The 16,903-nt window shown below is 35.1% G+C and overlaps 1 protein-coding gene across 6 annotated transcripts in view; it reads left to right on the top strand.

The window, feature by feature from the left end:
- Positions 1-16,903, top strand: part of MYOM2 (myomesin 2) — an 83,904-nt gene that overhangs the window by 53,007 nt on the left and 13,994 nt on the right. For all 6 annotated transcript variants that reach the window (XM_080587328.1, XM_080587329.1, XM_080587327.1 and 3 more), the window contains 10 exons: positions 2,328-2,506; positions 2,679-2,793; positions 3,365-3,521; positions 3,628-3,734; positions 5,604-5,648; positions 6,146-6,282; positions 10,321-10,465; positions 10,582-10,641; positions 11,879-11,946; positions 16,433-16,546. In XM_080587328.1, the coding sequence (XP_080443454.1) occupies positions 2,328-2,506; positions 2,679-2,793; positions 3,365-3,521; positions 3,628-3,734; positions 5,604-5,648; positions 6,146-6,282; positions 10,321-10,465; positions 10,582-10,641; positions 11,879-11,946; positions 16,433-16,546 (1,127 nt within the window). The remainder of the gene's footprint in view (positions 1-2,327; positions 2,507-2,678; positions 2,794-3,364; positions 3,522-3,627; positions 3,735-5,603; positions 5,649-6,145; positions 6,283-10,320; positions 10,466-10,581; positions 10,642-11,878; positions 11,947-16,432; positions 16,547-16,903) is intronic.

Below are 16,903 nucleotides of genomic sequence, written 5' to 3'. Positions count from 1 at the left end.
TTATACTAAGTTTAGGGTTTACTTCGTTTTAATATCCAGATTCTTTTCTGCAAAACCACGTGTCAGAGAGTTGTTCTCCATGTTTTCTAGCTAAATTCTTCTCTGAGTTCATAAATCTTACCTTCTGGATTTAATGACGTGACAAAGTTGTCAATAACAACATGTTTAATCTTTTGACCTTAACTCTCATTGTGTTAATTACATTTTCTTATCATTCTGTAATATTTAGTATAAATACATCATCAGAGGAACGATTATTTTCCTTATAGAAAGGATGGATCTGTGATTTATAGTGTTTTGAAAATGTCAGTGAAATTGCCTAGTGTAAACCAATGAAGACTATCCTTCATCCTTCATTTTAAATGATATATAAAGAAATAAAATAAAAAGTACTTTCAGGAAATGAAGAGAATGAAATTTTCATTTTCATAATGAACAATCTGACCTTTGTGCACCTTAGCTGATTACATTGTTCTCATTATGAAACAGCTGAGCAGAGTATTGCATTCTTCCTGCTTAAAAAACACCACAAGGAAACAACCCCCTTGTCTCCCCAAATCCAAACCTGTTAAAATATTTCCCAAGCCTTTTTTAAACAGTGGCTTAGCAACAGCAAAAAGAAATATTTGAGATTTAAGACAGGAAGAAAGAGGCTGATCCTTTTCCCTGGCTGACTAAAGATATCGAAGACTAATGTAATGTGACTGCAATATACTCCCAGTGTCAACAAAATATTCTTCCACATTTTGATATGGAAGAGAGGCTTCCTTCGAATGACCAAAACCCCTTGCAAGACTTCAAGTGTGAGTGATGTATTCCTTCCCCAGAGCCCATTATTATTTCATCATTCTACAGAACTTCAGTCTTAGGTATATCTGTAAGCCTCTGTGAGCTAGAGATGATATCTAATGAATTATTTTACATGACTTTAAAAAAAAAAAAAAAGAAAAGAAACATCTGTGGACTCAAACTCCTCAGAACAGAACATACTTCATTACACATTTTCTTCTGCTATCTAGATTTCTAGTAAATGCATCTGCTGGTGGAAATTTAAGTATCTTTGGATATATAGACATTTAAGTTGGGATTTTCCCAGAGCCCTGAGAGAAGACTTTAGGCTCCCTGAAAATTGCGGTCTTTCCACAAGAAATGTAATATTTAACCTCATAAGATCTGCAGCAGGTACCCATATGTTTTTTCCTGAAATGTGTTTATCCACTATGGAGAAACTCCTGCTGTTTTTGCTGTAATGTGCTGAATTTCAACCTTTAGAAATCTCATGTTCATTCCTCACAAGTTGACATCATATAAGCTGCAATGGCAACCATGTTTATTTGTAAGTTTTTTCTACTTTGTTTTACATAATGAGACAATAACTAGGAAAAAGTATTATCTTTATTTAGGCCAAACTGACAACACTGGTATGTCCTTAAGTCTCAGGTACTTTCCTCTTCCTTCACTCTAAATTTAAATTACAAGAGGAAAGCTGTCATCTACATTCTTTGGCTGAAAAGCAGTATTGTGTCACAGGTGATGTCAGTATGGTAGTAAATGGATATGGTTATGCCTTTATAGCCTAAAGATATAAATAAATATCAAGAGTGTAGTAAAAAAAAAAAAAAAAAAAAAAGAATAGTACTTCAGGTTAAACCGAATGGAACCAAAACAGTTAAGTGAAGGGAGAGGAAAATATTGCAGTGAGAACATTACCTGATAGCTTCAAAAGGAAGAATGCTCACATGTTCCTACAGCATTGGGATGCTTTAGATGTAAATAAGTTTCCTAGCAGATACTCTATTCAGAAGTTCTTCTTGGCTATCATTATTCAGCTCACAATTAAAAATACTTTTCTGCCAGGGCACATGAAGTCTGATCCCAAGTCCACTGTACTGGTGGGTTTTGGACCAGGCTGAAGGATCATGTTTCCTGTATACCAAGAAAAAAAAATCCTGCTGCTAAATTATGAACCTGAGTCTAAGCTCAGTGAAGCAACTTTGATTTGGGACTAGAAAATTAAATAATACACAAGAAACCTCTGTTCCTTGTTGGAAAATTTTAAACTTCATGGATTTTCCAGATGAATAACTTTCCCTTAGAATGGAGTTACTGAGATCCAGCTAAGAATGCATGCTTTCAAATACTAATATCACTCACCATAAAAAGCAGGTATTACTGTATGCCTCAATATCACATATACTAAGTCTATTGTATAGGAGGAGATATTTGAAAGCAAACAGTCAAAACAAAATCAAAATTGTGCATTTCCATCTCTACTTTTTAAAAGTTTATTATATTGAAGTGAAATTCCAATATTTGAAATATTTTAGGTCCTGCCTATGATCTCACGGTTTGTGAAGTTAGAAACACATCACTGGTTCTTTTGTGGAAAGCTCCTGTGTATGAAGGCAAAAGCCCCATTACTGGGTATTTAGTGGACTATAAGGAAGTAGATAAAGAGGACTGGATCACTGCTAATGAAAAACCTACTGCACAGCGCTATTTTAAGGTAACATTTACATTGTAGTTAGTGTTAATTCAAAACTGAGTTTTAAGAACACATGGTTGGGTACAACAAAGATATATATATATACATATATATGCTTCTGCTAACATCTTCATATAGTTAAAAGAGTTTAGACTGTCCTCTTAAATTGACTATGATCTTTATTATGTTCAAGGTTACAGATTTACATGAGGGTCATACCTATGTGTTCAAAGTTCGTGCAGTGAATGATGCTGGGGTAGGCAAGTCGTCTGAGGTATCTGAACCAGTGCTTGTTGAGGCAAGGCCAGGTAATGAACTGTTTTATCTCCTCTACTTCTAAAATACTGAAATACTTAGAGGTGGATTTGATCAATCTGATTTGATATTTTAGTGCAGATAAGTATTTTGAGAGGAGCTCTTAGGCTTAAAACTTGAAAAACTGCTGTGGGTACAGAGGTACTGCCAAGCCTTGTTGCTTTATTTACTGCAGGAAATATTTTGATAATCAGTTATTTTAGTTTTTCTTTTCACAAACAGAGGTGCTACTTGCTCTGAGTGAAAAGAAGGATAACATTACAAGTCTATTTAAACTTCAAGACTGATAATAAAATTGTTTACATATTCTCATATTCATTTTCATTTTATAGCTTTGTTTCTCAATAAGTTTTAATATTTTAGCATGCCTTTTATTTGAGTAAGAATGTTGCTAGGATGTGATGCTGAATCAGAATATGACATAAACATTCTTCTATATATATGCAAGTAAAACAATATATATAAGTGGAGAAGGACAGAATCTGCATAGGCTTTTATCACTTCTGAATTGCAACCCTAAAAAGAAATGTACCTTTGACATTTGATTTGATTCCCATTTTGCAGGAACGAAAGAAATCTTTTCAGGTGTGGATGACGAGGGTAATATTTACCTGGCTTTTGAGTGTAAAGAAGCTACAGACGCATCTCATTTTGCGTGGGGTAAATCATATGAAGAGATTGAAGACTCTGATAAATTTAAGATTGAAACAGAAGGAGATCAGTAAGTCATGCAAGTTTGTATCGAAGTACCAGAAGCTTGTACTGTTAAAAATCTCTATAACATGAGAAAACCTACTAATTATATCCTTCATTATTAATTATTTTAGTTCTAAGCTGTACTTCAAGAATCCTGATAAATCAGACTTGGGAACCTATTCTATCTCAGTTAGTGATACTGATGGAATTTCATCCAGCTTTGTTATGGATGATGAAGGTAAGGTTCTTAACATCTCAAGTGCTTCTTCATTTTATCACCTTGACTGCACTGAAAATTGCCCAAGAAAGAAAAACAATCAAACCACACATTCTCTCCTGTGCATAAAGGAAGAACAAAAGACAACTCAACTGACTTCATGTGATTAGTTATTTTTCTGATTATCACAATAATGAAAGTTGGGATAAATTAAGGCAATAAAAAAAAATACATCCAATTAGATTTGTTTTCTTTATGCTGGGACTATAATGCTGTTTGCAAAGATCTTTTTCACTTTCACTAGAAAATGTTTCTTTTTTCGTTGTTTTGTGAACTTCTTCATCTTGTATGTCACTTACGCTGTGCTTTGACTTTCTAGCCTTTTACACCTTATAATTGGTTCTTCATTAGCTGCCTAACAAGGAGTCTTATCTAATATGACAGAGACAGAACTTGAGGCTCTACATATGATATAATAAAGCTGAGATGCACAGAAACTTAAATTAGCTTTGCTTTACTTCATTTTAGCTATGCTATATCATTGGAGTTACACCAAATTTGCTTCAGTCTGACTTTGGTTTTCCAAGGAGGGGTACTGAGGTGAAAGGCAAAGGGAAGAACTTTGCTGTTTTTTTCACAAAAATGACTGTTGCTTTCCCAGCCCACAGGCTGCAGTTGTTATGCCCAGTTCCCAAACTAAGCATGATTATCCCTCCACTTACCTTCTTTTTGACGTTCAAGAAGAAGCAACGAGACCGTGTGCAAGTCTGATAGTAGGCAGGACTTCTGTCACAGTGTAAAACGCATCAATCCCATTCAAAGTTGAGAGTAAATTATTGTGCAGCCACAAAAAGAATGGTTCTCCAGGACATGGACCATTTGTGTATATTCTTAGAATTACCAATATCTGCTTTTGCTAGGGAAGGTAAACTTGCAATATTTTTGATTAATATTTTTGCTATTGATGATCAGGCCTGCATTTGATTATGAGAACTTCCTTTTGGTTTAGTTTTGAAGCATCACTCCGAAAACTGTTTATAGGTCTTGTTGCCTTCAGTTTTATATTTCCAGGTTTTTCTATTCAAGTTAAGTTGTTTCATGACCCACTTTTAGCACGTCTTCTCTGGTCATATCTGTCACTCAAAATTACACTTGTATTTGTACTGTGTCCCTGAACGAGTGTCAGTTTTTGTCTTAGTACTGAAAACCATTATATCACAGCCAACTTCCTCAAATGCTATAAATTCTTCTGTAATTTTGCTAAATCCTCAACTATGTCACAAATACTTGCTATTTTTCATCTGTCTTTACGTTATCTGTAAATATGGAATTGGCAGTGATGTTCATATTCCAGATCTTTACTAGTAATTAATATGATAAATAGGGTTAGTATGAAAACCTAAGAATATGATTTCTAGACTTGCACAGACTTCATGAGGATTCAGTGTATTAAGTAGAACTTTCTGCACCTTTTTCAGACAAATTTGCACTCAATATTGTTTCCTGCCACAGTAAAACAAGATTTTCAGGTACTTTGTCAGAAAGGAGGCCAGCAGATAAAAGAGCCTTATGCACTGTTTAGAAGCTATTGTCTCCCATCCTTAGTTTCAGTCCCACAGGAAGTTAAAAATAGGTTTCATCCCCTGTTTAGATTCTCTCGCATAAGAGAGTATGCTTGAAATAGGAACATTCACTAAATCCATGCATCAGAAATTAAGTTTCTTAAATCTTATTTTTAAGACATTGTCTTCTGAAGATAGTTGAGTATTTCACATATAAGACGTAAGGAGATTAATTATTTGCCGATGCTCTTATCTACCTTCTTTGACACTCATATTCTGACTACTTTTTCAGAATAAATGAAAACATGCATCTTTTTCTTAATTTCAGAGTTGGAACGTTTGATGGCAATAAGCAATGAAATAAAAAATCCAAGTAAGTTGAAGATCTGAATCTATTCTATATTTCTAGAAGAAATATAATTATGTGGTTATGACTAGAGTTCCCAAAAGGTTCTTCCTGAGACAATGGAAGCTTCATTTTTCATGGAACAACTTGCTTTCCTTGTCTTTCTATTCATTTAGAAGAATATTAGTTTGCATTGAATAAAAATTGTCATTACTTATAAGTCTTTTTGGAGTTTAACTTTACTTTGACAATATGTTATAGGCTGCTACTAGCAGATTCCTTAAATATTGTGCAAACAATAAATTGTAAACACTGCTCTCTCTTTGAGAAAGTAATTTAAAAATGAACATTAAATGCATTTTCCCTGCATAAAATTAATTCTATATTCAGCGTTCCAAAAATAATGGGGATATACTAATATTTTACTACAGTAGTCTCTTTTCTAAGAAGGGTTCATGCATTATTGACTCTTGATTACCTTTTTTAAATTATTTTTTATTATTTTATTTTTTTTCTCCCTGCAGCAATACCTCTGAAATCAGAATTAGCTTATGAGGTTCTTGAGAAAGGTGAAGTTCGTTTCTGGATTCAAGCTGAGAGTTTATCACCAGCTTCTACCTTCAGATTTGTTATTAATGATAAAGAAGTTGAAAACAGTGATGTAAGTGCATATTGAGTATTATATATGTGTGAATTTGCTTAATAACAGTTTATGCACTAATAGTTTTTTTTTTCTATTTTTATAGTTGTTTAAAACTACTTAGTATCAGTCTGATAATACTTGAAAGCAGTGTCAATCTTTAGCCTAAATCTTTTTTATAATGTAGAATTCATGTTGCAGAGCGATCTTATTCATACCAAAAAATAAGAGACCAAAGTTCAACCCTCAGAAGTCCATGTTAATTTTGGGGAGCGAGATGACCAACAGCAAAAGAGAAGAAGTTAGACCCTTAATAAATGCATCTGATTAAAAGTAGCACCCAAATATTTTAGGAAAAGAACTCAAGCCAAAAAAGCTGCTTCAAGTACAGATTTTGACTGCAAAACAGCAAGATGCTCTTCCCTGAGGCCCTCTGAGGCCACTGCTAGTAATTCTATGTATAATGTGGGAGGCACTTGACAATGCAACAGTAATCATAGATGCAAAAGTTTTAGATGGTGTTTCCTTTATTTTTATTATTATTTTTAATTTTGGCCTCGACAGTAAATAGACACTGAATGGCTACATTAAGATGAAAGAACAGAAGAAATGCATGGTCTAGGATGAATGCATGGTCTTATGGTCTAGGAAGACCATTCATGCTAAGGGACACTAAAAAGACTGGGCTGAGAAGAAAGCAAGGTCATGTCCTTGCCAAGCTGGAGTGTGGTTCATATAAAGGGCATATAGCACAGTAATGGAAATATCTTTTCCTGTGAGGAATCCACCTACAGTGCAGCTGTTTGAAAGTTTCAGTTTATTCCTGAGGTTGCAAAGCCTGTTTTTGGCCAGAGAAGCTTGTCAGCATTCTTACACCATAGAAAAGCAAGGAGCATTTCCTTTAATTACATATTGACAGGTGGAAGAGGAAGTGTTCCTCAGCAAAATACTTCTCTTCTCTGCATTTCTTAATTTAAGAAGTAATAAACTCTGGCACTGAAAGCCTGAATATTAGTGACTAGGATGTATTGAAATTGCAATATTCTGTCTTGGCAGTCTCAGTGGAACAGAATAAGCTATTTTTAGTTCACATATGTTTTGAAAGTGTTGACATCAGAGAGAGAGAGTGCCTTGAAGTGGATCTGCATTATTTCACCTCTTTAATTAGTAACCCACAGGTGACATTTACTTTTGGAGATTGATGATATTTTTGTGGAAAATCACATAAAAGCCTGGTATTTATGGTGCCAATAAAATCATTGAACTTCATCTTGCTGCATAATGGCAATAGTTAGAAGCCTAATTACACTCTAAAACCTGCTTGGAGACTGGACTACAGTCACTGAACATGTTCAATAGACCATTATGCTGGAGAATTGTAGCCTGTTTCTTGACACTGGCTAAAGTGATAAATTTTTCCTTCTAGGTCCTACAAAGGGAACAGTTTCTATAACATTTTGAAATAATCTGAGAATGGAATGAACTGAGCCCCACTTACTCAGCTGTAATTTTAATCTTTTAATGATTTTTCTTTACTCTAAAGCAAGAAATACAAACATTTTTGGAAGTGTGTTAAAGGATCAGATTGAAACATACACCTTGCTTTTCTTGTTCTGCTTCTGGAAAATCTCAATTTAACCTTCTCTCTGAGAACTCATTAAATTCATGCAAGTGTTGTCCTTGACTTCTGTGGGCAAGAAATTATAAGTGAGAATTTGAATTTGCGCTGTTTGACAATTTGCTGCAACTATACCCTATCTTTTAAATCTACCTGGCCTATCTTCTCCACTCATATATATAACCTCTTATATAAGTAATTATACTTATTTTTGGTTATATTAATTATTTTGGAACTTTTCACTTTGCACAGATTCCTATACAAGAGAATAAATAATTTGTGAAGCTTACACTTTCCCTTCTTTTCTAATTGATTGCCGTATCTTCCTAACACCTTTCTGAATTTCAGGTGCCCATTATTTCCATATGAATTGCACTGAAGTCTTTTCATTCCCAAAGCCTCAGTGTTCCTTATTCTGATTTCTAGAAGAGGGCAGGCACCACCTCTGTTCAATTCAAAACAGGGTGAAGGTCATCTGGTCCTACTGTCTTCATCCATTTTAAGATATTTTTTGTCATTTCATAATTCCATAATTCTTCCTTTTTCAGGTATTCTGTAATATCATTTGGTTTATAATGTGCATTGGATGTATTTATGCATTTTTCCTTTTGTTGTTGTTGTTGACGTTGTTATAAACTTGACAGCACTTTACAAATTCATACCCTAATTTACACTTGTACTGTTGGTACATTTGAAAGCACCAGTAACGAATGCTAACAACCTTGAATATGTCAATGCTATTCTTAGATAGGCACCTCAGGTAGCTGCAAGTGTGGCAGATTTCCCTACCCTTACAGCTGTCCTTCAGTTGACTACTTTTGCAGGTTTTCCCCAGTTGGTAGTTTTGGTGTACTGAACATACTTTCAGTGAGCATACATTGCATGAAGTCCTGCATCTGTGTGGGAGCTATTCTACCAGGCTTGCTGTCCCTGTAATAGTGAATCTGTTCTTGAAGCTGGCCAGGAGGCGTCCCTCAAAGGTGAAGAAGAAATATATGTGGGGTCATTCTTTCTAATTTTAGACAAGTACTTAAAGTTCCTTCCACTTAAGGAATTGGTCCCAGAGAGTTCAACAAGTGTTATTTTTATCCCCCCCGCCCCGTTTTTTTTCCTTTCCTCTTTCTTATTCTTTCCTAAACACGCAGATAAAGCTTGTGGCTTTATCTATCTGTTTCTGGTTTTGGACTCCAAGAAGAAGGTTAATAAAAATATTCTGTTTATAAGGCCTTCTGTCTCCTTATAACAACTACAGGCTCTGTAATCACTTAAAAGTGATACTTTTGTCCCCTCATGAATGGAACAGTTGTCTTGTAACATCCTTGGCTGCATTAGTTACCCAAACACATTCACCAAGTATATTCTGTGAATTATTTTTTGCTTTACTTTAGGAATTTTTTAGTTGAGATTCAAACAATGTCACTGTTAGTGGGACACACGGTCCTCATAGTTTACTCATTGAATGAAAGAGATATTATTTAGGATAATATGGTTGTATCTAAAATAGTACCTGCAAATTCTAAACACATTTTGCAATTATTGTCCAATATTTGCTTATAATTTTCTATTTTCTTGAAGATTCCTGCTAATTATTTATCTTTCTAGAATAATTATTAGAAAGCAAACACAAAAAGGACACAAACAGTGAAAACCATATTTATCTTAGAAGTCAAGTCAATATTTGGTATTTTGGGTATTCTCCAAGGACTTTAGTAGGTAGCTAGATGTTTTGACAGAATCCTAATTCTCTTTTGCTGGACTTTGTTGATCTTCTTAGTTCCCAGAATCTTTGTGGGTTTTGAACAGGGAAGCCACAAGTTACTGTTCTCTCTCGTGGTCTTACGCTTTAGCGTTCCCCAAAAAGAATATGTAGTAGAAGATGAACAAATCATTATATCCTTCCTAAATGTATTTTTTTTAGTGAGGAAAAAAATCCTGTATCAAGCTGCCACTTATGTCTCAGAGGTATTTAGTAGTTATGATGGTTTGAATTTGTTATGGATTTATTTACAAGGTACATATTTGAAGATCCACGTCTGTGTCTACAAACTTAACACTTGCAGCTATCTTTGTACTCTGCTAGGAACAGTGTTTCAAACTAGCAAAACCCTTTGTTGAGCTGGAAGCTGTACTGCAGCTAAAGGCTGGATGTGCAGGCTCTTCTTCAAACGTGCATAGTACAATAAACTATTATTTTTAAATCTAAAACATCTGTATTATGATGATTTGAGGATTCCAAATGCACACAGAGGTTCCTGCCACCTCTGGGACCTTGTTGTACAATAGCAAATAAAAGCACAGCCCTCTTCCTATAGTTTATGATTAAAAAGAATGAAAACATGAAAAAAATCAAGTGTGGAGTTGGGGGATCCAAAACATGCCTACTTTGGTAGTGAATCGTAAGTAATTAACACTATACTAAAGTTATTGTTTCTTTATTTCAGAGGCATAAAATAAATTGTGACCGTCCAAATGGTATTATAGAAATGGTGATGGACCGATTTACAATTGACAATGAAGGTACCTACACAGTACAGATTCAAGATGGAAAGGCCAAGAACCAGTCTTCATTGGTTCTCATTGGAGATGGTAAGTTCATTGAAACATGGAAACTTTCAGTGAATCAGGTGAAGAAATGAACTTCAATTATTCCTTGAGTACTTTTGTGACTAACTGATCTTTTATTCACCTCTTCTGAAATCTAGCATTTAAGGCAGTATTGGCTGAGTCTGAGCTCCAACGAAAGGAATTTCTCAGGAAGCAAGGTAAGAGAACAGATTAGTGATTTTTGGCCCATTTTGCAACTAATGATACATTCCTGGTGAATACTAGGTGCTTCTAACTTCCGTCGACTTCATTAGAAGATAAGTATATCATACAGTTGGAAGGGATATTGAACCCTTGCTGGATGTGGATCTTATTTTCTAACATTGTTGTATAATATTGCAACTTTTGACAGAATTTTCATTAAGTAGAGAAATAAAGTGGGAATCCCTACAAGAGGTTATTTTTGCTGAATATTCATGAGAAGTATGCTTACTGTAGGCTCCAATCCAGCAAAACACTTCAGCACGTTTAGTTTTAAGCACACAAGTTGTCCATTCATTATAATTGACAGAAGAGCTGACAGCAAAACATCAGTAAAGGAAGACTAAAATCCTGAACCTGTGGTTTCTGTCCAGGCAAAATTTCAGGTACCAAATGTACATACATTTGTTTTATAGTCTAAGACAAAAGTAGATTTAGGGAAGAAATTATACTGTATATATACTCACAATCAATGATTTAAGTGAAAGTCTAGGACTTTGCTACCTCCCATGTGTGGGTATTGCAATTATAGGCCCTGATCCTCCAGACATTAAAACATACTCAAAAATTTACTGATATGAGTAACCACAATAACTTCAAAGAGTATGTATATAGGTAAATTTACTGAAGGACATACATAATTGACTTTGGAACCTAAATAGGGAACAGGGATATTTCTGTTCTGCTTGTAATGATTAATATATATTTTTTAACTTCAATTAATTTGGACAAAAGCTGTCTGGCATGGGTTTTTTGCTTTGAAAGTGTAATTTGGTGAGCATTTGAATACAGTTTTTTATTCTCAAGTTCCACCTGCATTAAACACATCATCTTGTTTGTAACTATTCTGTTTCTTTCCTATGCTTGCTTAGAAATTGGGTATAAACGTATTTAGTAAACTTACTTGTTTTTCTCACTGTTTTACATTTTGGAATGCTACATGATTTACCCTATAAACCGATAGATACGTGCCTCAGGTTTCTAATCTATACTTTAGAAACCTGTGTTAATACAATGAATACTTACAGCAGGATTTTCCTTCTTGTTCATGGGTAGTTCAGGAGTGCTCTCTGATCATTCTGGTGTAGGGATGTGAGAATGTAATTATCAGCCTTTTTGTTTCTTTCACTAGAACTCTCTGTTATCCTTTCCTTCATTTAACAAAATATGCTTTAAGACTATTTTGTTTCTTAGGTCCTCACTTCTCAGAGTTTTTGTATTGGGAAGTTACAGAAGAATGTGAAGTTCTACTTGCTTGTAAGGTGAGGAAATATACTTAAAATAATTTTTAGAATTTGTTGCTTAGTAGCTGAGGTAGGAAAATGTGTGGAAAGATTTTGATGTTTTTACAATGGAAAAATTCCTACTGAAATATTTTTATTTGGACAAATTTTAAATCAAACTTCCTGACTTGTTGTTCTTCAGCAATAGTCTTCATTAAAAAAAAAAAAAAAAGAAAAAAACAAGATCAAATCCTCAATGTAGAACGGGAGCAGTCTTAAAAATTAAACAAACAAACAAACAAACAATTTTTGGAAATATGTAGATAATCTAATCTTTTATAATAACTGCGAGTCACAAAAATTATTTAAATAAAATAATCAGCCCTAAGTGGTCCTTCTTCCTTCCTAAAAAAATAGCCACAGTTCAAACTCTTTCCTTACAGTTTTCTGATTTGGAACTTCCTCTAACAAATTGTCCATTATTTAATCAACTGTAACCAAAGATGCAATAAAAGTTTTTAGAATTGAAGTTATAGAACAGGATTTTTATTATATTTGGCTAATGACTTTGGAATCATAACTAATGCATATGTGCATAGAATTCAGAGTAACTTCTGCTATTAAGGTCTTTATATGCCATTCTGAACTGATATATTTTCATTTTTGTTTCTCTTTTCTAGAATGACTAATTAGAGGTCTCAATAACAAAGTTAATTGAATTCAACAAGCATTGAACTCTTCTTCATTGCCTTTTCCTATTGTACAGACTTTACTTTATTCATTTTCTTCATTCTTTTGAATAAGTTTTTGACTTTTAATTAGATTAACTTGAATCATTCATAATGAGTAATATACATGCAATTTTTTTTTCTTCCTTTTTTTTTTTTTTTCCCCTCTGCTCACTAATTAGGAGGCCTTTAACCTCAGTTTATTCCCAGCAGAAGTGACCTAGGTGGTGAAGCTGCCATTCTGCGTGCCCCCATTTTAGTGCTCAGGACTCATTAGCTAACACAGTACTTTTGCTGGTACTGCACTGCATAGTTGCTGCTTTTTATAATCTCATAGTGCATTTGCCTCAGGCATGAACTCTGCTTATTCTTTCATTAATTAAGTGATGCTGAACCAGTTATACTAGTGTTAATTCTCTACAAATTAATCTGAAATTATCCTTCTTGTCTTTGACAGTAGAGCCTGTTTATACCACAGAAATTTTGAAAGGCTGATTATATGCTTTTTACCAGTGTACTTTTTATTTTTTCGGTCAGAACATTTTATGTAAATACAATATAGGACGTGGGCAGTCTGCAAATTCATCCTTTTAACTATGCCTTTGACCTTATAATGTTTGTTACTGTTAGTGTGTGACTGGCTGTTAGGTTCAGGCCATTGTTGTTTATGGCCGTTTAACTGTTATTTATACATAGGAAGAAGTTGAACAATAAAACCTGGATTTGTCTGACTAGTTTCAGGTACCTGACATTCAAGTCAGAGGTGTGGCTGACCTGGGCGGTATCTTCAGTAATAAAAATATCCAAGGAGCAATTGTTGCCTTCCTAGGCCATACCATTTCCTTCAGAGTGGCTCATATTCACACTGCTCAGTTGGCTTCCTGTAGAGAAGACTGGGCTTGCCTAGATCCAGGTCTCTTCTAACCTCTTTGTAGTGCCTTTGTGCAAAAATAATCTTTGTGGGTGTTCTTACCTCTTGAAAGAGCCTAGGATAATGTGAAGGACGTGATGTGACATGCAAGAGAGGACTTTTGACCAGGAATTTCTCAAAGACTATGGCATAAAATAGAAGACTTTAAAAACTGGTAGCTTGTGTAAGACAGATAACTGATGGTACGATCCAGATATATAACAGTAATTATATGGTTCTACATATAAAAAAATATGTAAAATATGTAAGGTATGGTTCTACATACAATGGTTCACACTGGAAGGGACCTTAAAGGTCATCTACCTCCAACCCCCCTGCCATGGGCAGGGACACCTCCCACCAGATGAGGTTGCTCAAAGCCCCATCCAACCTGGCCTTGAACACCTCCAGGGATGGGGCATCCACTGCTTCTCTGGACAATGTGTTCCAGTGCCTCACCAACCTCACGGTAAAGAATTTCTTTTCCTTTTATCTAATCTAAATCTACCCTCTTTTAGTGTAAAGACATTACTCTGTGTCCTATTGCTACACTCCCTTACAAAGAGTCCCTCCCCAGATTTTCTCTAGGCCCCCTTTAGGTACTGGAAGGCCACTATAAGGTCTTTGCAGAGCCTTCTCTTTTCCAGGCTGAACAACACCAACTCTCTCAGTCCGGCCTCACAGGAGAGGTGCTACAGCCCTTTGACCATCTTCGTGGCCCTCCTCTGGACTTGTTCTAATAGGTCCATATCCTTCCTGTGCTGTCAATAATAATGAACAAATATAGATTGTGCTATGTCACAGAACATAAAATGTAGCATATGTACTCAGGTACCACTTCCATTCTATGGGATTGGACTTGACTGACTTTTGTTTGACTTAATCATTAATTCCGTAATAGCTGAGGCTGATGAACTGTACTGATGAACTTTTTAGACCCTGAATGCGAGGGAGACATGTTTGTCCATCTCAATAACAATTTGATGGTGTTTCCTTTTTATTGCATGTTTATTTTTCTTTACATGCCAGCATCTACTATCATTTTCTTCAAGTAGTTCTAAATTTCAGAATGTTCAGAAGCTACCCACTCTTGCATAGCCTTGACCTTTATTTGTACTGTATTTGTTAAAAGCAAGATTTTTGGTGTGTGGTTAAACAGTAAAAAAGGTAACTTTTCATAGTAAATGTCAACATGAAATAACTTCGGCACTGCAAACTGCATGTGTCTGAATCTCAGTCTATTTATTGTCAGATTGAGTGCTAACAGTCTTTGATGAAAAATTGTTGAAAAGCATTAAAGGCTTGTTCCTTCGGGCTTTGTTCAAATAAAATTGCCACTCATGTCATATGACTACAGGAACAGCCACTTTGTAGTTACTGGTAAATGTAAAATGCTGCTCATTTTTTTTTCAGGCAAGACATTGCTTTAGGCCAGGTTGTGATCCCAAATACTCTGTCAGAGATACATAGCAACCATGCTAGTTATTAAACAGCAATATATGTGATTAATGTGAACAGGATTTAGAGAGCTTCCAGGAATCAGCACAGGAGAAAGGTGGTGGTGGTGGGGAAATTCCTCCTATTTGTCTGGTCATCTCTACAGGGAGCTTTCATAGAGCTGTTCATCTACAGAATAAGACACTCTAACGTGAAAGGGTTAGAAATTGGTGCATATATTTTCCTCCTAGCAAGCCACTTGAAAACTATTTCAGAACTCAGAACTAAATTAACTTCTGGGCTGCCCAGTATCCATTTGTTCAGTTCTTTAAGGAGTTTTTTTTTTTCTTTTTTTTTTTAAGCGACTGCCTGGGGATAAAACATCTTGCCAGCCCTGTCCTTCTACCAAAGCCATGTTGATGGGGATTCAGGCTAGGCACAGAAATACCACTGTATTTCTGTGATTTCTGGAAGGATATGGGGATAGTGATGTCAAATAAACCATACTGCTTCTGAAATGAAGAAAAATAAAATATATTACCAAAGTTTCTAAGGAGATCTGGGCTTTTAACTTCTTTGAATTCACACTTTGAGACCATTCATCCAGCAATATTTTAAGCGTCACTATTAGACAATTTATACTTCAAAATTATAGCAGTACTTTAGGTATAGCTGTAGTTTATTTATGCATTGCTTAGAGCAGCTGCTACTATTACAGCAAAATTTGGTCTTTCAAGAACCTTCTCTGTATCTGCAACATTTTGTTAAGCTCCTTTGTATTGAAAGAGACTTCATTTGTAGAATCCCTCAAGTTTTCGTATTTCCCATAGGATACAATGTAGTGTAAAAAAAGAATTTGTAGTGCAGCTCACAATTTTGAAGTCTTTTTGAAGGAAAGTAAAATGCTTTCAGAATAGTAATTTCAGTTGCTTTTTGTGGTTTGGCCCTGAAAGGCATTGCTTAGATGGCCAGGATGAATGCAAATTGGCTGAATGTTCTCCAAGATAGGGCCTAGAATGTGTTGCAGGTCTGTGGCGACCCATGGCAAACATAAAACAATAAAGGAGAGTTCAGCATCTGTAATTTCAAATATACTTCTCATAGATATCTCTAGACAAACTACAACCGTATAGCAAGGATGCAAAATCCTTTAAGGGAGGAGATTGTCAGGATTGCCTTTAAGGATTTGATAGTGCTCTTAAGCTCTGAGCTGCCTTCTTCTGACCAGTTCTGTGCTGAAAATACAGCACAGAGTAGGACAGAGTAGGACTAAGTAGGACTAAGATTTTGCTGAGTAGGAATTGGTTTTTTCTACTTAGCTATTTGATGTACATTATATTAAAAAAAAAAAAAAAAGCCTTCTTATGCTGAAAGTACCTGTGTAACTACATACACTACAATGTATTTCATCAAGATATAGCCATGCTTATGTGCCTTTTTTATTGTACAGGTTGCAAACACAAAGAAGGAGACTGTTTTCAAGTGGTATAAGGATGGTTCTGGGATTGATGTCGATGAGGTGCCTGATCTGCAGAAGGGAGAATGTCACCTCCGTATTCCCAGGGTACAGTATCACCTACTGATTAGAAACGACAGTTCTGCTTGATGTGTTATAGATTTGCCAGGCAGAGCACTAAAAGAGCTATCATGATTTCTATGAACCATTTTTAGGAAAAGGTGTATTCGCTGCCTTTCAATTAGCTAGTGAGTTGTTACTGCTAGAAAAAAATTATATATTTTTGTTATCAGCTCAGCCAGGTTATGCTTAAGTTGCTTCAGCATCCTTTGTTGAACTCTTTTTTTTTTTTTCTTATTGCTTCTTAGTTTTTCAATTTATTCAAGCACCTCATATTTGACAGTTGTCTCAGTTTTATTTAACAGAATAAATAGGTTTGAGGTATATGGCTTCCTAAGATTTATA

Source organism: Anser brachyrhynchus (genome assembly GCF_964034855.1).
Source record: "Anser brachyrhynchus genome assembly, chromosome: 3".
NCBI lineage: Eukaryota > Metazoa > Chordata > Aves > Anseriformes > Anatidae > Anser > Anser brachyrhynchus.
This window is presented reverse-complemented; position numbering and strand designations above follow the sequence as displayed.